This window comes from Ursus arctos, unplaced genomic scaffold (genome assembly GCF_023065955.2).
Source record: "Ursus arctos isolate Adak ecotype North America unplaced genomic scaffold, UrsArc2.0 scaffold_26, whole genome shotgun sequence".
Classification (NCBI taxonomy): domain Eukaryota; kingdom Metazoa; phylum Chordata; class Mammalia; order Carnivora; family Ursidae; genus Ursus; species Ursus arctos.
In genome coordinates this window covers 4,901,799-4,922,571 of record NW_026622941.1, presented here as the reverse complement: position 1 = coordinate 4,922,571, position 20,773 = coordinate 4,901,799, and the positions used below count along the sequence as shown (strand labels likewise).

Sequence of the window (20,773 nt, the reverse complement as noted above, 5' to 3'; positions counted from 1 at the left end):
CACTCACTACATAGTGATCAATACTGGAGGAAGTACAACCAGCCGCGGCATGAGTATCACTTAGCGGGGACGTTGCAGCGCGGACATCGCACTTAAAGGGTGATTGGAGCAGAAGCCCTTTAATTCCCTTACAATCTGATACTCGCAAGCCCCGCCCACTATGACCCGCCCACCAGCCCGGAAGGGAGAGGCTGGGGCGGGACGAGCTTCCGGGGGCGGGGCGGGGCCAGCGCTGGTTGGCCGGCTTCGGGCGGAAGTCGGGAGGGTCGGTGGTCCGAAGACGCTGGCTTGTGACAGGGCGGGGTAGAAGGAAGGCCTACATAAAGGTTGCTTCTCCATCCCTTCGCTCCCGGGGACCCTCGGAAAAAACCCAACACCCCGGCCCCGCGGCTAGCCCCTTCCCCCAGGCTCTCTCCGCTCGATTTCGCCACCGTTATGTGGGAAGCGAATCCGGTGAGTAGCCGGGCGGGACGGGGCGGACCCAATGGGCGGGGTTGAGGGGAGAGGGGCGGGAGGGGGTTCCCGGGAACTGCTCCCCCTCACCCGCTTCAGGCTGGGTGTTGAGTTCCGGGGCCCCGAAGATCCTGGCCCTTGCGGCTTCTATAGTCTCTGGCTTTTGAGCGGTGGAGATGGCTCCGTGGGTTCTCCAACGCATTATTGCTTTCTGTTACAGTTATTTATTTGACTTGCTGTGGTTTCTCCGCCTCCCCCTTTCCCCTTCACCGTCTTTTTAAACTTTGTGTTTTGCTTCCTAATCGGAGTCCCAGGGCTTGGGACGTGTTCCTCTGCCTTTGCCTCGGGTGTACCTGCCAGTCCCATCCATCTAAAGCTAGGGGACTCGACGCCCGTGTCTTGAATGGGCTTAAGAGGAACCATCAGTGCTCTTTTTCGCTTCTTGGTGGACAGTCATTTCAGACTTGAGGGGACCGAGTGTATGTTCTAAGCCTTTATATGGTGAAGTTCTTAGATTTTTTTTTTTCCAGTGGACAGAACTGATGACCTGGAACTTTTCAGCTGCAGGGCTTGTCTCCCTCCTTGTTTGACTCCAGTATTTGCATTCTGTCTGCCTGTATTTTTGTCTGCTTTGCTTTTATACGTTTATTTAATGTGCAGCTCTCAAGGAGTGGAATCTGTTTGCCCAGAGTATTCCATTCATCTCGTTAGAGTTGAAATCGCCTAGTAACATGGCAAATGTACACCTTAGGAGTTGACTGGGGAAATGGCAGAATCCCGTTTCAGCAAATTGTTGGACTGAGTGTGTGAAACTACCCCGTATGCCGAGATAACTGCCCAAATTTACTTATAACCCCATTTTCATACTTGCAATACTCTTTTGCTGTAATCAACACTTTTTTTTTCCATTTCTGGAATGTATTTCCAGATGAGTTGGAGTGTTTATCAGTTAATTCTGTTACGTTTTTAAGTTTTTATCCAGTAGAAGCTAGTCTGTTGGTCTGCATTCATGTAACTGGTCGTCAGATAAGTTTTTTTGGGAGGGGTTTCATACATATAACTCTGCAGTATCAGGCCACATCACAGGAAAGTAATTGCTGGTATTTGATTTTAGTAAAAATAATTTAGAATTATGAGAATGTGCTGTCTGCTTTTATATTCAGTTTCACTGTCATCAGCAGTCTTCATTTTCTGTCATTGTACATGTATGTGTGTGTGTGTATATGTGCATCTGGCGTGTGTGTCTTCAGTTTTTATTAGCAATTCCTTTGTCTTGGCTTCTCCATAACAAATTTTTTAGTCACCTAGGTCTGTCTTGCTCAAAGTCACAAGTTTCAAATTCTTCACTATACTGTAAGCTCCCTGTGGGCAGGGATTTTTGTCTGTTTTGTTTATTTCGATATCTTCAGGTTGGAGAACAGAGCCTGGCACTTAGTAGGCACTCAGTAAATATTTGTTGAATTAGCAAAGGTGACTGGATTAGTACTAGAGGGAGTCCTTTGCTCCTACTGTTCATTCTCCCTCCTCCATCACATATACATTAGCAGTCGCTATGGGATCATTTGTATGTTTGTAAGGATTATAAAGACATGAGTGAATGTCTTATAAATTTTGGTTTGTTATATAGCATTATCTAATTTCCTTGTAAGGAACGATTTTGCTTGATTTCACTAGAGCAGACTGACCTTTGTTAATAGTGGCGACCCTTCCACATATAATCCCACATTCTTCTTTCGACCCTTACCGTGCTACCCTAGTAAGTCTTAGTGCTACTGTATTTTCTTACTGACACTTGTTTCCTTCCTAGAACATATGAATTCCGTCAATATGGACGGTTTAGTTTTTAAAAATACAGTCAACGTTCTGTATGTGTGTTTCTCTAGTAGTTTGTTAGTTTATATTAATAGAAGCGGCATCTGGACTCTTTGTCCAGCTGTGCTCATGGAATGAAAATTAATTTTAATGTTCCCCTAAGCCAAACATAGTGGGAATTAAAAAAAAAAAAAACCAAAAACGAAACTACAGTGTATCCTAAAGATAAATGCAGATGACTTTTGCGTTACCCATCGATCGAAATTACTATTTGCCGTTTCTTACCATTGAATGAGAGAATAAATTCTACTTTGTGAAGCAAGGCTACCATGAACTGCTTTAATTGAGGACTTCTGCCTAGTTACTTTCTGTATATTTTTGATAGCATCTATGGCCTTAATTTACCACCTATGAGCTGCAGATATACCTCCTATTGCAAATGTACCTTCTGTATGATACTGTATTCTACTCACAAGTGGCTTTGAGAAAATGTTACACTGATGCTGGCCATGGCAATACTCAGAATCAGCTGCCCCTTCCAAGTGAAAAGTCTCCATGACATGCTGTGAGTGTGGAAAATCATTACTGAGCTTTCAGCATTTCCTTGGGGGAGAAACCTAAAACAAGATAACCAAGGAGTTATAAACTTTGTCTCAGTACAAAATTTTATTTTATCTTTGAAGACAGTCATGAGGTCAGTGGTATCTACTCAAGCTTTTCACTGACAAGGCACCTTGAAGTAAGCATAATGTCCCTGCCAAGGCAGATCTGATTGACAGAAGCAGCAGGCACACTCAGTTCTGATATGAGCTCTTGGCAGTGTGCCATCCACCTGGGGGAGGTAGCCCTTGACTAACGTCCCCCAGTTTAGAAAAGTGGCAAAATCTGTAGAAAGGAATTGAAAGGATTGCCATCACTGCTTTGACTCTATATACCGTGACTTTATCCTGCCTTTCTCTGCCCTCTTGTGTCTTATTCCTCTTTGCTGCGATTGGAGTAAGTAATCACTGTTACATATGAGGGAGTTTCAGTTTCCTTTTCTCACACTGATGAAGGAAACTGAAAAATGACAAACATCTGTAAGATTACAAACCCATGTGTTGCAGTATTAAGACCTTACTTTCAATGATAAACTCTTCCATAATTCCTTTCCACATATGAACGCATATTATTAAAAGAATCTGATGAGTTCCTAAGGGAGGGGAAGATTTTCTCAGGATCACGCAGGTGAGTATGCAGCAGAATCATATGAGTACCCGTGTCTGTGTTACTGCGTTCTGTTGCCTGGGTGACGGCAGTGATAACGTGTGTGTATTGGTGCAGTGCTTTACCTGCTGAGCCATCTTTTTCTGTTATTTTATATTCACAGCTGCTTCCAGACTCACTTGGCACTATGATTCTTATCTCTCCTTTTTCTGTCAAGCTTCTTGAAAGAATAGTCTTAGACTTTTTGTCATTCTTATTCATACCTCTACTCCTCAGCCCCACCTCTACCCCTAACACCTCACTTGCTAGGAGGTCACCAGAAACTTTTGAATCAACACATTAGTAGTGACTTTTGTGCCTCCAACCTCTTCTGTCTTTCTGCAGCATGCATACACTAGAGGTGTTTCTCAGGACTCTCTTTTTTCTTTTCCTGGGACTGTACTGCCTTGGATTTCTTCTTTTTTGATTTATCTTTGAATCATAATCTTAACTGCACTTCCTTCTATCCCTGAAACGTTCTCCTGTTAACCATTGTTTTTTCTCAGCACATCCTTGTTGTGGTGAGCTCCAAGGCTTCAGATACTACTGTAGTGAATATGCCTGCCAAATGTACCTTTTCAGTCCTGACCCTGTTCCTGAGCCAGGTGATGGGCACCTCTACTGGTTGTCTCTCTGACAGATCCAAGTTGGTATGTCAAAGCTGGACTACCAGAGAAACTAATCAGTGATTCATTATTTCACCCACTCAACAAATATTTACTAAGTATCAACCACATATAAAACATTCTAGACACCAGGGAGGGGCATTAAAAACATGGATCAAGTCAGAGTCTGCCCCTCAGGGGTCTTGCAATATAGTTTGGGGAGTGGAAGTGATACCAGAGGATACTGGGGGACTAGGAAGGTTTACTAACGTAACTTACATTCGAGCCAGGTGTCAAAGTTATAGAAGTGGTCCTTTGGGAAGGGCAAAGGAGCAAAATGACCACAGACCCCAAAGGTGAAAGAGAATGGCAAGTACAGTTTGGATAAAGGAGTGAAATGGGAAAAGTGCATATCTGATGAGTCAAGTCTCACTATGGGCATTTTCAGAGAATGAGGATGGAGGGCTTGTGGGTGGTGGTAACTAACATCTGTGTAATATCTGTTCTAAATCAGGCAGCGTCCCTCAGGCTTGGGGGAGGATGGAGGTAGGATCTGTTCCTGGAAATGAAAGTTCTGCAGCAAACATAGTGTCTATGAAGATGTGTTCCTAGATCCACATACAATCATGGGTTCGTACTGATCCCTGTGTCTTGGCATTCTTTCTAATTGTCCCAGTAGTGGATTGAGTTAAGCTTGTTAGTACTGTGATGTGCCAGTGTTTGGTGGCTGAAGCAGCGCTCAACAAAGTGTGCCCACATTGAGGTTACCTGAAACCTGTGTGAGGGGAATTAATAAATAATCAGGAATAATTAGGAATAAATAGGAATTAATAAATAATTAGCCTCCCTTTTCCAAGGATGATACTAAGTCTCAAAGTTTGGTGACCTTTCCAAATAAGGACAGAGCCAGGTTTTAAATCTAGGACGTTCTGGCTCCAGAACACATATTCTTTCCAGTCTGACTTAGGATATAAGATTTAAAGTGGATAAAGAAGGGCCTGTGAGGAAAGACACAGGGAGTCAAAGAAAAAGAAGGATTCTTGAGCTGCAGAAAAATTACGACCCTTTTGTGGCACCAACTCCCATGTTTTTAGAACTTTTTTCTAGTGATGCAGCAGTAGGGAAACGATGTGGCCTCCCCAGAATGGCCGCAGCAGCTGCAGCACAAGGCTAAGGGAATGAGTCTAATGGTTTCTGTAGTATCAGAGTTTGTGATACAGGCTGGAGGCAGACGTTTGTGACAGGTTTGAAGGATGGAGTGAGGTGAAATGGTGAGTATGACCCACCTGGTCTAAAATACGCAGAATGTTGAGGTCTGTGGCTTATACAACTCACCCTCTAAGAGTTGGATCTGCTTGTGAAATACTATCTGATAGCACTCATCTATTTATTGAGCACCTACGATAAGCCAATCAGTTCTGAGCCTCAGCATTTACAATGGTGAATGAAACAGACTAGGTCCCATCCCTTAGGGGCTTGCAGTCCAGTGCAGGGAGGCAGACATTAAGCCAATAATTACACAAATAACATTTAACTGCAATTGCAGCAAAAGCTCTGAAAGAAAAAGAGAACAATGACAATGTATAGTAGGGGGAGTTAATATTAGACTGGGGCATCAGGTAAGTCCACTCTCTGAAAGCCACTTTTACAGCGATCTGAAGGATTGAGCAAGAGTTAGCCAGGTAAAGGTTGGATGGGAGCTGAGGAGGGCTATTTAGATGGCAAAGCCAGCATGAGCAGAGACCCTAAGGCAGAAAGGAGCTTGGTGTTCAAGGCAGAGAGAAGCATGTGTGGCTGGAACCCGGTGAGCCAGGACGTGAGGCCAGGATGTAGGCAGGAACTAGCCAAGCATGGCTCTGTGGCACATGTTTAGGATTTTGAATTTCATCCTTGGAGGAGTGGGAAGCCATTGGAGGATTTTATGTAGGAAGGGGAAGGAACATATCTGTTTTTAAAAAGATCATTCTGGCTGCTGTGTGGAAAATGAGTCACGTATTAGGAAGTGCGGAATAATGGCCTCCCAAAGATACCCACATCCTAATCCCCAGAAACTGTGACTATGTTAGGTTACCTAGCAAAGCGGAATTAAGGTCACTAATCAGCTGACATTATGATTGGGAGATTGATTACTTTGGATTATCTAGGTGGGCCCAGCGTAATCACAAGCATCCTTAAAAACAAAAGGAGGAGACAAAAGAAGTGAGTCAGAGAAAGATGTTGTTATGGAAGAATAGTCAACATTGCTGGCTTTGGAGATTAATTGAGGGGGCTACAAGGTAAGAAATGTGCTTAGCTTTTAAAAGCTCAGAAGGCCAACAAAACAGATTCCCCCTTACAGCCTCCAGAAGGGAATCAAGCCTATGGTGATTTTAGCCTAGTGAGTTCCATGTCAGACTTCGACAGAGGTGTAAGATAATAAATTTGTGTTGTTTTAAGTCACTAAGTTTGTGGTAATTTGCTCCAGCAACTATCAAAAACTAATGCAGAGGGCCATCGGAAAGGTTGTTATAAGACCACTTAGGGAGCTATAATGTAGTCCAGGGTGAAGATGAAGGTGATTTGGACTAAACTGGTGATAGCAGGGCGAGAGACACAGAGGTGGATCAGTTCAGGCTGCACTTTGGATGAAGAGTGCTAGGTTTCTGGCACAGGCAGCTGGGAGGAATGAAATATTTTCACTGAGATAGGGAGATTGGGAAAGGGGAAGATATGGCTGAGATCAAGATTTTGGCTTTGAGCCTATTATAGGTTTAACGTGCCTATGAAGCATTGAAACAATAAAGTTAAAGAGGCATCCGGGTAGGTGGGTCTGGAGACTGGGCTAGAAGTGGTGATTTTGGCCTTAGTCTATGTGGATGGTTTTTAAAATCATGACAGTAAGTGAGACCCCTAGGACAGTGTTTCTCAGACCTTCAGCATCCATGCAGATCAGCAATTTTAAACAAGAAAGTAGTATTTAAAAAATTGTTTTCATTATTAAAAAAGATGTTTTTGCAGCCTCTTACAAAGTATGTTTCTAACTTGGTGACAGATTGCTTGCGATATAGGTTAGATCCAGATACTGATTTTTTTTAAAGATCATGTATTTATTTATTTGACAGAAAGAGAGAGAGAGAACACAACCAGGGGGAGCGGCCCGTAGAAGGAGAGGGAGAAGCAGGCTCCCCACTAAGCAAGGACCCCAATATGGGGCTCAATCCCAGGACCCTGGGGTCATGACCTGAACTGAAGACAGATGCTTAACCCACTGAGCCACTCAGGTGTCCCTGATTTTTGTTTTTTTACCCTTTATTTCTACTAAATTAGGAAATTCCAGGTTATAATTATAGATTGTCAAGATTTGCAACTGGTGTTCGCTGGCTCTGTCAGATGTTTTAGAATGCCAAGATCAAACACATATTGAGAAAGGATGAGAAGATTTCTCCCTGAAGACTATTCCTAGTGTTCAATCAGTTGCCAAATTGACACACTTAAAAGATTAAGTAACCGTAGGAGCGAATGTTTCAACCAGCCTGAATGTTTGGAAGATAGGAGCAAATGTATTCTTAGTCATTCTTTGATTACTTCAGTCTCTGAAAGGTATCTGTTCGTGTTTTGTTGTAACATTGGGATGTGTTCTTTATATATCCCCAGTAATAAAATCAGTCTCACTCTCTGATGAGTGAAGAAAGCCATCAGATTCTGGGAAAGAATCACACCCTAGCAATCGAACCATTTGTAGCATAGTTTCGTGACTGAAAAATATGGTATGTTGTTCTCCTCGTTAAAAATGGGCAATTTTGGCCTTGAAATAGTAGGTTTAGGTTATTTCAGATGCTGAGTGTGTTTTAGCTATATACTTAAGCAGGCCTCTAGAAATCAAGAATGGCTATTCGTGTTGTCAGCATCATAAAGAAATATTTTTATCTGATCTGTCCTTTTGGAAACTCTTGTCAGCACTTTTTTCCTTGACACCCTTTAAACTAAAGTAGAAGGGTGGTTTTGCAAACACTGCCATTTCTTTCCACACATTTGAGAGTACATACTGAGTTGTCAAGATTTGCTGATACTTAATTTTGGTTATTTCCTTCAACAGTCAGTTACAATCAGGAGGCATATTGTTTACTTCTAATTGTTCCATGTGTTTAAAACACCCTTCAGTGATGCAGCAACACGTTTTCTTGCTGTTTGTATAGCTTGTAGTCTGTCAGTTTTGAGTAGGTTACACCTTTTCCAGCCCATGTCACAGCTCACAGAAGCATCATCATCTAAATGAAAACTGTCTTCCCTTGTGCTGTGAGTTTTCACTGATAAGCAGAACAAAAAGTTGAATACTTCTGCCTCATTACCAAGTATATATGCTATAAGAACTGATTTATGTTTTGTCCACAAGTAGTTTGTTCAATTTTAAAACAAGGTATATGCTGAAACACTCATGTGATAATAGTTGCTCTCTCATGACATATGCCATTGATACTATGTGATTTCCAATGGAGTCATTTAATAAAGAAATTTTGTCAGTAGCTTATTTTTTTCAACAGTTAAGTTGGGCATTAAATTTGGACTGACAGTTTCCCAGTGATATCAGGACCTTTACCTGTTTTAGCTGAGGAATGCCTTGTTAGTCTTGCTCTCTTCTCTCCCCTATCAACAAAGTAAATTGATTTGGGGCTTTGTTTGAAAATGATGTGAAAGTTTACTTGGTTTCACACCACCATATTTGCTGAACACTAGCTGATATGAACTGATCAACATAGATTGAACATAATGACATAGTGAGTTGGTAACTTTAAAGAAATTAAGGTTTTCATGAAAATCATTATTACTCTTACATTTCAACTTTACAAAATGTATATGAACAAATTTCTTTATTTTCTCCTCTGAAAATGCCTATGAACTACTTCATAATTCTTGAGGACCATGTTTCGAAGATGCTGAGAAAGACAGGAAAAGGCGCTAGAACTGAGCCCACAGAGCCTGAAAGTTACAGGCTGCATAGAAATTAAGGTGCAAAGGTGATCAAGAACTTGTGGCCAAAAATCCAAGACAATCTAGAGAATATGATTTCATGGAAATCAAGAAAAGAGTAATATAGGACAGAGGGTAAACTATGGAATGTTACTGAACAGTCAAGTAAGATGAGAACTGATAAAAGCATAGGATTTAGCAACATTGAAGCTCATTGGAAGTCCTAACAAGTGCTGTTTCTTGTTTGTTTGCTTGTTTGTGATGGTGGTGGAAGATATTGGGCCAGAAGCTAGAAAGACTAAATTAGAATGGATTTTAGAGTGAATGGAAAGTGAGGTAATGAAAATGGTGTGTGTAGACAAAGAGTTATAGTTAATTCACCAGCGGAGATAAAATGGAATCCTAAAAGTACTCAATCTAAAAGAAGATCGAAAAAGATGAAAAGGGGAACAAAGAACAGATGGAACAAAAGCAAATAACAAGACGATAAACTTAAACCTAACCATGTCAATAATCATACCAAAACAAATGCTGCAGACATGTCAGTTGGAATACAGATTGTCAGATTAGAGTAAGAAGACCTGACTCTAAGTTGTCTACAAGAAACACACTTTGAATATAAAGACACAAATAGGATAAAACTAAATGGAAGGAGAGCTATGGTGCTGACACCAGTCAAGAGAAAGCTAGAGTGGTATATTAGATTTCAGAAATAATTGTATTATCAGGGTAAAGAATATCATTTGTCATTTCCTATGATAAAGAGTTCAGTTAATCAGTAACAATCCTAAACATTTATATACCTGATAATAGAGCTTCAAACTACATGAAGAAAACTAACGGAACTGTAAGGGGAAATAGACAAATCCCATTATAGTTGGAGATTTTAATACTCCTCTGTCAATAATTGCTAGAATAAGTAGGTACACATGAGAAGGATATGGAGGATTTGAACAACAGTATCAACCAACTTGACCTAATTCACATTTATAGACCATTACACTTAACAACAGCTGAATACACTTTTTTTTTCAACTACACAGGGAACATTTCACATGATAGACCATATTCTGGGCTGTAAAATAAGTCTTAGTACATTTAAAAGAATTCAAGTCATGTACAACATGCTATCTGATCAAAATGGAATTAAATTAGAATTCAGTAAAAGAGCTGTAAAACCTGCAAGCATTTGGTAAGTAAATAACACTTAAACTGATTAGTCAAAGAGATAGAAAATGTGAAGACAACATATCAAATTTGTGGTATGCTGCTGTAACAGTACTTAGAGGGAAATTTATGGCTACTTTGATGCCTATATTGGAAACGAAATGTCACAAATTAGTGACTACATCTTCCTCCTTAAGAAACCAGAAAAAGAAGAGCCAGTTAAACTCAAGCAGGGGCAAGGAAATAAAATTTAGAGTGGAAATCACTAAACAAAAACCAAAAAAATTAATGAAAGCAGAAGCTGTTTTTTTTGTTTGTTTGTTTGTTTTTGTTTTTGTTTTGAGGAACATCAGTAGAATTGATAAACCTCTAGCCAGACAGATCAGGAGAGAAAGAATACAAATTATCAATATTGACAATGAGAGAGGTAACATCACTACAGACATTAAAGGGTAATAAGGGAATGTTATGAACAATTTAATGTCAATCAGTATGGCCACTTAGATGAAATGGGCATATTCTAAGACACAGACTACCAAAGATCCCTCAAGAAGAAATAACATGAATAATCCCAAATCTGTTACAGAGTTTAAGTTTATGCAGTAGGCCTACCCACAAAGAAAACTCCAGGTGCAGATGGTTTCCCTGTAAATTCTAACAAATATTTAAGGAAGAAACAATACTAGTTCTGCACAAGCTTTCAGAAAATTGAAGAGAAGGTTATACTTCACAACTCATTCTATGAAGCCATCATTACCAAATACATTACAAGAAACTATAGACCAATATCCCTAATGAACATAGATACAAACATTTTAAGCAAAATTTTAGCGAATTGAGTCTAACATATAAGAAGGTTAATTAATAATTACCAAATGGTGCTTATCCTAAAAATACAAGGTTGGTTTAATATTTGAACAGCAATCAATGTAATTCACCATATAAACAAACTACAATGAAAACCATTTGGTCATTTCAATGTATGCAGGAAAGCATCTGACAAAATCCAGTATCCCTGATAAAAACTCTCAGCAACCTAGGAATAGAAGGGAACTTACTCAGCCTGATAAGGGGTATGCAGAAAAGGCCTATCTCAGCAGGCCTAGGGTGCTCAAACCATGTACATTCTCAGGAGAGGCCTGTCTCCATGACTGTCCTTCCCCTAGCTCCAGAGAACTGAGCTCTTAGAATAGTTTGTCTAATGAGTGTATTTGCATGCATGAGATCTTGAGCTGTGCTATACCAGTTTATCCAGATAGTTTACACTGGCAGTGTGATTTATGGTGAGCACCTGCTTTCTCTGGAGATCTGGAATGTCAGCAGCTGAGGTCAGTCAAGTAGGGTGCTATATGCTTATATGACTAACTCCTAGTAAAAACCCTGGACACCTAGGCTCAGGTGAGCGTCCCTGGTTGGCAACACTTTGCACTGGTCACATATGGCTGCTGGGAGAATTGAGTGTGTCCTGTGTGACTCCACTGGGAGGGAACATTTGGAAGCTTATACATGGTTTCCTCTGGATGTCACTCCATGTGCTTTTCCCCTTTGCTTATTTCACTGTGTGTATTTTTTACTGTAATAAACTGTAACCGTGAGTAGACCAACTTCTGAGTCCTGTGAGTCCTTCTCCTATGAGCCTGAGGGTGATTGTGGGGACCCCTGACAAGGGGCATCTACAAAATACCTAATATCAAACTTAAGGTGAAAGACTGAATACTTTCTCACTAAGATCAGGAACAAACAAATGATAGACATTGTACTTGAGATGATAATCAGTGCAATAAGGCATGAAAAAGAAATAACAGGCATCTATATGCTAGAAGAAAGTGAGGCTATCTGTATCTCTCTATCTATAAAATGCCTATATAGAAAATCCGATGAAATGTCCAAAAATCTAGAACGAATAAGAGGATTTAGTAAGGTTGCCGAATACAGGATCCGTATACAAAAAATAATGTATCTTTAAATACAAGCAACATTCAACCAGAAATTGAAATTTAAATGCAATTCCATTTACAGTCATATCAGAAATATGGAATACTTAGGCATGAATCTTGCATAAATGATGTGCAAGATCTATACACTGAAAACTGTAATACATTACTGAAAAAAGATCTAAATAAGTCAAGAGATATACCTCATTCATGGGTTGGAATACTCAATATTGTCAAGATGGCCGTTATCTACAAATAGATCACTAAGCCATCCCAATCAAAATTGAAAGGACCTAGTATAGCCAAGCAGTTCTGAAAAGAACAAATTTGGAGCACCAACACTACCTGATTTAAAGATTCAGTGTGAAACCACAGTCATCAAAACAGTGTGGTATTGGCAGCAAGATAGAGAAAATGATTATTACAGCAGAACAGAGTCCAGAAATAGACCCACAAACATATAGATAATTGATTGATTTTTTAATAAAAGTAAGGTTTAGTGGAGAAAGGACAGTTATTCAAAGTTTTGTCAGAGGTTGTGTTTAAGGCCCTTGTGCCAGTGAGGCTTCCACCCTGTGAGATCCATCCATGTGCAGCTTAGGAAATGTTTCTAAGTCTGTCCCGTGACTTGCTCTGATCATTCCTGGGTGGATACAACCTAGTGCTTGTACACAGCCTTCCTGACTCTCATGGCTAATTGTAATTCTAGGGGGGCTTTTCTTGATTATCCCTGGTGTTCTGTATTAAACTTCTGTATGCTTTACCATTTGGCTTGTATTAGAGCTTTGGGCTTCTTAGTTGTTTTTCCTCAAGATTTCCATTTTTTTTTTTCAATAACCTTCTTAGGTGTGAGGTTCTCTATTTTCTGTTCCGAATAAAGTCAATCCCTTCAGACAGAGATGTGCAGCTCTTTGTCCTTATGGTGTGCCTTTTCCCCCTCAGTAGAACCACTGTGCCACTACACCTGGGGTTGGGGGTGGGAGCTGATTTTTCCCACAATGATACCTGCACTTTGGGTAGAAAAGGTATTGGCAGCCCTGGTCTTCTTGACCTACTCCTCCTGGCATGGAACGTCTATCTTATGAGCAAACTAGGTTCAGTAGCAATCAGGACTCAGTATTCTTAACCTACTGGGCCTGGAGTAGAGTTTCCACCAAATGAACTGGGACTGGGTGGAGGAGCCAGGAGGTCAGTCTCCTGTGTTACCTGCTCAGAATAGACCTATACCTCTAGGCTGAAGAAGATGAGAAACACTAGCAGCCTGCCCCTTCCAGGATGAAACTAGCCCAGGACTAGGAGCTGGAGGGAAGGGGAGCCCCTGTCTTCTTCTCTGCACATGCCTGAGGTAGAGCTTCTATAACATAGTACTGGTGGAATGTGGGTAATGGACTATGTCTTAGTCAAATGCCACAGACTCTTGCCTATTCTGAGATTTAGTAGATTTTCTTGATTAAATGTTTCTCCATTTGCTGTATACCCTTAGGGCAATTTCTAGAGACTTTATATGTTTTTTGTTTGTTTTTGTTTTTTAAAGTAATGTTCACCAATTAGAATGCGGTTCTGCTGGGGAGAAGGTCCACTGAGCTCCTTACTCTCATTCCAAAAGTTCTGCCCTGTTTTTAAGCTTTTAACAGCAGGCTTTGGATCTTCTTTCTATAGAGACAAGGAAGTTTTCATTACCAATATGATTTTCTCAAGATATCATGTTCATACTAACATAATGTATTTTGTTAACTATAATAAACTTACCAGAAAGCTTTTAACCAGTCCAGAAGGTGATATTATTTTTCTCCTATAGATTAGGATTTTGACTTTAAACTCATTTTCCACATTAGCCTTTCTATTTGATGATCCAGATTGACTGTTCCCAGCCCCATAAATACTGTCTTTGGACTAGACGGCATTATAGACAGATTCTACCAGCATACCTACTGCACTTGAAAATTTACAAAATGCTTTTTCACTTTATATTGCCTTTTTTCTTCATAACCTGGTATGCAGGAAATATCAGTCCTGCTGATTAAAAACTGAAAATTGGCATTGTGGCTAAACTTATTTATTCAGCTAGATAGACAACTTGCACACATTCATTTATTTTATTGCCTATAAATGTGCTCTAATCTAGAGCCATTATATTTTAAAGTTACTGATTTAAACTTGACTTACTCTTTGAGCCTAATTATACAGAATAGCCCTTCCTTTGGAAGGGAAACTTAATGTAGAAAACCGTAAGACTTAATCTTATGAACTAAGTCTTTGGAAAGAGCCATAGTATCTGTGAAGCAAACCAACCAAATTAAGCTTTGGCAACAGGAGAGAAAGAGCAACTGTCTGTATGTGAAAATGAGGCCATGGGAGTTGGCAGTTTAATGAAGAACTAACCCTCAAGAGGCCTTGGGTGTTTATTTAATCTTTGTACTGCTAACTATGATTCTATTTTCTGTTTTGTTTTGTTTCAAGTTTTTATTTAAATTCTAGTTAGTTAACATATAGTGTAACATTAGTTTCAGGAGTAAAATTTAGTGATTGATCACTTACATGTAATACCCAGTGCTCATCACAAGTGCCCTCCTTGATACCCATCACCCATTTAGCCCATCCCCCCACCCACCATCCTTCCAGCAACCCTCAGTTTGTTCTTTATAGTTAAGAGTCTGTTTTATGGTTTGCCTCTCTCTCTCTTTTTCCCCCATGTTCATCTGTTTTGTTTCTTAAATTCCACATCTGAGTGAAATTACATGGTATTTGTCTTTCTCTGACTGAATTATTTTGCTTAGCATAGAACACTCTAGCTCCATCCACATCATTGCAAATGACAAGATTTCATTCTTTTTATGGCTGAATAATATTCCGTTGTGCATGTGAGATATATATATATATATATCAATCAGTCGATGGACATTTGGACTCTTTCTATAATTTGACTATTGTTGATAATGCTGCTATAAACATTAGGGTACAGGTGTCTGTCCCTTCAAATCAGTATTTTTGTATCCTTTGGGTAAATACCTAGTAGTGCAATTGCTGATTTGTAGGGTAGTTCTATTTTTAACTTTTTGAGGAACCTCCATACTATTCTCCAGAGTGGCTGCACCCATTTGTATTCCCACCAACAGTGTGAGAGGGTACCCTTTTCTTCGCATCCTCACCAACATCTGGGTTTCCTGTGTTGTTAATTTTAGCCATTCTGACAGGTGTGAGTTAGTATCTCATTGTGATTTTGATTTGTATTTCCCTGATGATGAGTGATGTTGGGCATCTTTTCACGTGTCTATTAGCCATCTGTATGTCTTTGGGAAATGCCTATTCATGTCTTCTGCCATTTCTTAACTAGATTATTTGGTTTTTTGGGTGCCGAGTTTGATAAATTCTTTATGGATTTTGGATACTAACCCTTTATCAGTTATGTCATTTGCAAATATATTCTCCCATTCCATAGGTTGCCTTTTAGTTTTGTTGATGTTTCCTTTGCTGTGCAGAAGCTTTTTATCTTGATGAAGTTCCAGTAGTTCATTTTTGTTTTTGTTTCCCTTGCCTCTGAGGACATGTCCAGTTGAATTTATTTTTGTGTATGGTGTAGGAAAGTGGTCTACTTTCATTCTTCTGCATGTGGCTGTCCAGATTTCCCAACACCATTTGTTGAAGAGACTGGGTTTTTTTTTTTTTTTCTTCCATTGGTTATTCTTTTTTGCTTTGTCAAAGATTTGTTGACCACAGAGTTGAGGGTCCATTTCTGGGTTTTCTATTCTGTTCCACTGATCTGTGTGTCTGTTTTTGTGCCATATTGTCTTGTACCATACTGTCTTGATGGCTGTAGTTTTGTAATATAATTTGAAGTCCAGAATTGTAATGCCTCCAGCTTTGCTTTTCTTTATCAAAATAGCTATGGCTATTCAGGGTATTTGTGGTTCTATATACATTTTAGAATTGTTTGTTCTAGCTCTGTGAAAACTGCTGGTGGTATTTTGATGGGGATTGCATTAAATGTGTAGATTTCTTTGAGTAGTATAGACATTTTAACACTCCATTTGTTCTTCCCGTCCATGAGCATGGAATGTTTTTCTATTTCTTTGTGTCATCTTCAGTGCCTTTTATTAAGTGTTGTATAGTTTTCAGAGTGCAGATCTTTCACCCCTTTGGTTAGGTTTATTCCTAGGTATTTTAGGATATTTGGTGCAGTTGTAAATGGGATTAATTCCTTGATTTCTTTTTCTGCTGCTTCATTATTGATGTAAAAAAATTTAACAGATTTCTATACATTGATTTTCTGTCCTGCAACTTTACTGAATTCGTGTATCAGTTCTAGCAATTTTTTGGTGGGGTCTTTTGGGTTTTCTACATAGAGTATTATGTCGTCAGTTAATAGTAAAAATGTGACTTCTTCCTTGATGATTTGGGTACCTTTTATTTCTTTTTGTTGTCTGATTGTTGAGGCTAGGACTTCTAGTACTATGTTAAATTAACAGTGTTCAGAGTGGACATCCCTGTCTTGTTCCTGAACCTAGAGAAAAAGTTCTCAGTTTTTCCCCATTGAGGATGATATTAGCTGTGAGTCTTTCATATATGGCCTCTACGATTTTGAGGTATTTTCCCTCTATCCCTACTTTGTTGACGGTTTTTATCAAGAATGGATGCTGTACTCTGTCAAATGCTTTTTCTGCATCTGTTGAAAGAATAATATGTTCCTATCCTTTATTTTATTAATGTGGTGTATCACATTGATTGATTTGTGAATATTGAACCACACTTGCAGCCCAGGAACAAATCCTACTTGATTGTGGTGAATGATTCTTTTAGTATACTGTTGAATTTGATTTGCTAGTATTGTATTGAGAATTTTTGCATCCATGTTCATCAAGGATATGGGCCCGTAATTCTCTTTTTTTGTGGGGTCTTCATCTGGTTTTGGAATCAAGGTAAAGCTGGCCTCCTAGAATGAGTTTGGAAGTTTTCCTTCCATTTCTATTTTTTGGAACAGTTTGAGAAAAATAGGTATAAACTCTTCTTTAAGCGTTTGATAGAATCTCCCTGGGAGCCATGTGGCCCTGGACTTTTGTTTGTTGGGAGCTTTTTGATTAATGATTCAATTTCTTTGCTGGTTATTGGTCTGTTCAAATTTTCTATTTCTTCCTGTTTTGGTTTTGGTAGTTTGTAAGTTTCTAGGAATTTATCCATTTCTTCCAGATTGTCCAGTTTGTGAGCATGTAGTTTTTCATAGTATTCTCTTATTATTGTTTGTATTTCTGTGGTGTTGGTTGTGATCTCTCTTCTCACTCATGATTTTATTTATTTGGGCCCTTTCTCTTTTCTTTTTGATAAGTCTGGCTAGGGGGTTATCAGTTTTATTAATTCTTTCAAAGAACAAGCTCCTGGTTTCCTTGATCTGATTCTACTGGTTTTTTGTTTGTTTCTCTATCATTTATTTCTGCTCTAATATTTATTATTTCCCTTCTTCTGGCTTTAAGCTTTATTTGCTGTTCCTTTTCTGGCTCCTTTAGGTATAAGGTTATGTGATATATTTGAGACTTTTCTTGCTTCTTGAAATAGGCCTGTATTGCTATGTACTTCCCTCTTAATGACCACTTTTGCCACATCCCAAAGGTTTTGGACCATTGCATTCTCATTTTCATTTATTTCCATGGTATTTTTTTTATTTCTTCTTTAATTTCCTGGTTGACCCATTCATTCTTTAGTAGCATGTTGTTTAACCTCCATGTATTTGTGGTCTTTCAAAAAAAAAATTTTTTTTTGTGGTTGACTTCAAGTTTCATAGCATTGTGGTCCAAAAATAAGCATGGTATGATCTCAGTCATTTTTTACTCATTGAGTTCTAATTTGTGACCCAGTATGTGATCTATTCTGGAGAATATCGCATGTGCACTTGAAAAGAATGTGTATTCTGCTGCTTTAGGATGAAATGTTCTGAGTATGTCTGTTAAGTCCATCTGGTCCAGTGTGTCATTCAAAGCCATTGTTTACTTATTGATTTTCTGCTTAGATCTGTCCATTGCTGTACGTGGGGTGTTAAAGTCCCCTACTATTATTGTATCATTACTAATGAGTTCCTTTGTGTTTGTTACTGTTTTATATATTGGGGAGCTCTCAAGTTGGGGGCATAAATATTTATAATTGTTAGATTTTCTTGTTGGATAGACCCCTTTATTATAATATAGTGCCCTTCTTCATCTCTTGTTACAGTCTTTGGTTTAAAATCTACTTTGTCTTATATAAGTATGGCTACTCCAGCTTTCTTTTGATGTCCATTAGCATGATAAATTGTTCTCCATCCCCTTACTTTCAATCTACAGGTGTCTTTAGGTCTAAAATGGTCTCTTATGGGCAGCATATAGATGGGTCTTGTTTTTTTTTTTTTTTTTTTTTATCCATTCTAACACCCTATGTCTTTTTATTGGAGCAATCCATTTACATTCAGAGTGATCATTGAATGGTGAATTTAGTACCATTTACTTACAGGTAAAGTTGTTTCTGGTGATGTTCTCTGTTCCTCTGCCCTCTGTCTTTGTTTCTTTTGGTCTTTTTTTCCCCCACTCAAGGAGTCCTCTTTAATATTTCTTGCAGGGCTAGTTTAGTGGTCACAAACTCCTTTAGTTTTTGTTTGTCTGGGAAACTCTTTATCTCTCCTTCTATTCTGAATGACAGCCTTGCTGGATAGAGTATTCTTAGCTGCATATTTTTCCCATTAAGCCTGTTGAATATATCATGCCACTCTCTTCTGTCTGCTAAGTTTCTGTGGAGTGGTCCGCTGCTAACCTTATTTGTCTTCCCTTGAAAGTTAGGGATTTCTTTTCTCTTGCTGCTTTTAAGATGTTTTGCCTTACCTCTATATTTTGCAAGTTTTATGATATGTCTTGGTGTTGGCCTGCTTTTGTTGATTTTGATAGGAGTTCTCTGTGCCTTCTGGATTTGGATGTCTGTTTCCTTCCCCAGATTAGGGAAGTTTTCAGCTATAATTTGCTCAAATAAAACTTCTGCCCCCTTTCCCCTCTCTTCTTCTTCTGGGACTCCTATGATACAAATGTTACTATGCTTTATGGAGTCATTGAGTTCCCTAAGTCTACATTTGTCATCCAATATTTATCTTTCCCTCTTCCTTTCAGCTTCGTTATTTTCCATAATTTTCTCTTCTATATCACGTATTCATTCCTCTGCTTCTCCATCCTTGTGGCCATTACATCCAGTCAGTTTCACATCTCAGTTGTAGCATTTTTTTTTTATTTCAGCCTAACTAGTTTTTAGATCTTTTATCTCTGCAGTAGGGGACTCCCTGGTGTCTTCTATGCTTTTCTCAAGCCCAGCGAGTGTCCTTATGATTGTTGTTTTAAATTCTGGATCGGGGAAGCCTGGGTGGCTCAGTCAGTCCAGTGTCTGCCTTCAGCTCAGGTCATGATCCCAGGGTCCTGGGATTGAGCCCCGCATCGGACTCCCTGCTCAGCAGGGGAGTCTGCTTCTCCCTCTCCCTCCCCCTGCTTGTGCTCTCTCTCTCTATCAAATAAAAAAATAAAATCTTTTTAAAAAATTCTGGATCAGGCATATTACTTATATCTGTTGCAGTTAGATCACTGGCCATAACCTTTTCTTGTTCTTTCTTTTGGGATGAATTCCTCCATCTTGGCATTTTTTCTAGGTCTCTGTCTTCTTCTGTGTGTTAGGAAAACCTGTTATGTTTCCTGTTCCTGAGAGTAATGCCTTTATGAAGAAGAGTATGCAGTGTCCAGAGCCTGATGTTTCAGGGAGTGTCTCTAGTATGTTCTGTATGCACTCTGCTGCTGTGTTTTGGTTGTTCTATCCTTCAGGCCAGTAGTCTGCAGAGGCTCTCCTTGCCTGTAGTGGGCAGTGTGTGGACCTTGGCCAAAGTGTGGCAAGTTTTAACTTGGTATGCTCTGGTCTGCTTGTTAAAATATTCCAGATCCTATTTCCACCAGAGCTGGAGCTTTGCAGCACTCTATGGTCAGGAGACTTGGTGGCTGTGGGGGTTTGTGTTGGTCTTCCTGGGGGAGGGGCCCACTGCTCTGGCTCTCAGGCACACTTGCCCTAGTAAAGAAGCACCTGCAGAGTGCAGGGGGGTAGGGCTTGGTATAAGTAGGTTAGGCTGCCACTGTTGGTGTTGTGCTGCTTACCAACATGCTGAGGGGTGGAGGAGGGAAATTGTGCCAGCCCTCTCACTTGCCCTGGGGGAGGGGAATTTGTGTCCACAGCTGTCTGGGAAGCCCTCCCAGAAGAGCCTACAATCTCCCCTCCTGTGTCCCAGGTGTCCCTCAGATCCCTGCCTTCACCCTGTCTGTGTCCGGTCCATCTGCCTGCTCAGCAGCACAGTGCACCTGTCTTCTATCTCAGGCAGGCCAGCTGAGCTTTAAAACTCCAAACTTTAGGGAGCCGGTGTGGCACAGACCTGTGTTGGTCCTCTGGGGGAAGGTCTTGGCACACTGTGGTTGGTGCTTGTTTGTCCCAGAAGGGCAGTTGCATGAATGCACAGGAGCTTGGAGTTTAGAGTAAAGCACAACAAAAAGCCGGCGTCCAGATTAACTGCCCTCAGCACGTGTCTCTGCCCCTGTGCTAATGAGCAGGGCAGTGCAGTGGCACCTGCCAGCT

The 20,773-nt window shown here is 39.9% G+C and overlaps 1 protein-coding gene across 3 annotated transcripts in view; it reads left to right on the top strand.

Annotated features, from left to right (window-relative positions):
• Positions 1–217: 217 nt before the first annotated feature.
• PARP11 (poly(ADP-ribose) polymerase family member 11) overlaps positions 218–20,773 on the top strand; it is a 42,346-nt gene continuing 21,790 nt past the window's right edge. For 2 of the 3 annotated variants that reach the window (XM_057318899.1, XM_026502650.4), the window contains exon 1: positions 237–453. Coding sequence is in view for 1 of the 3 variants with exons in the window: in XM_026502649.4 (XP_026358434.1) it covers positions 436–453 (18 nt within the window). In the remaining 2 variants the exon portion in view is untranslated. Of the gene's footprint in view, positions 454–20,773 lie in introns of all 3 variants that reach the window. The other variant, XM_026502649.4, reaches the window with a different exon arrangement.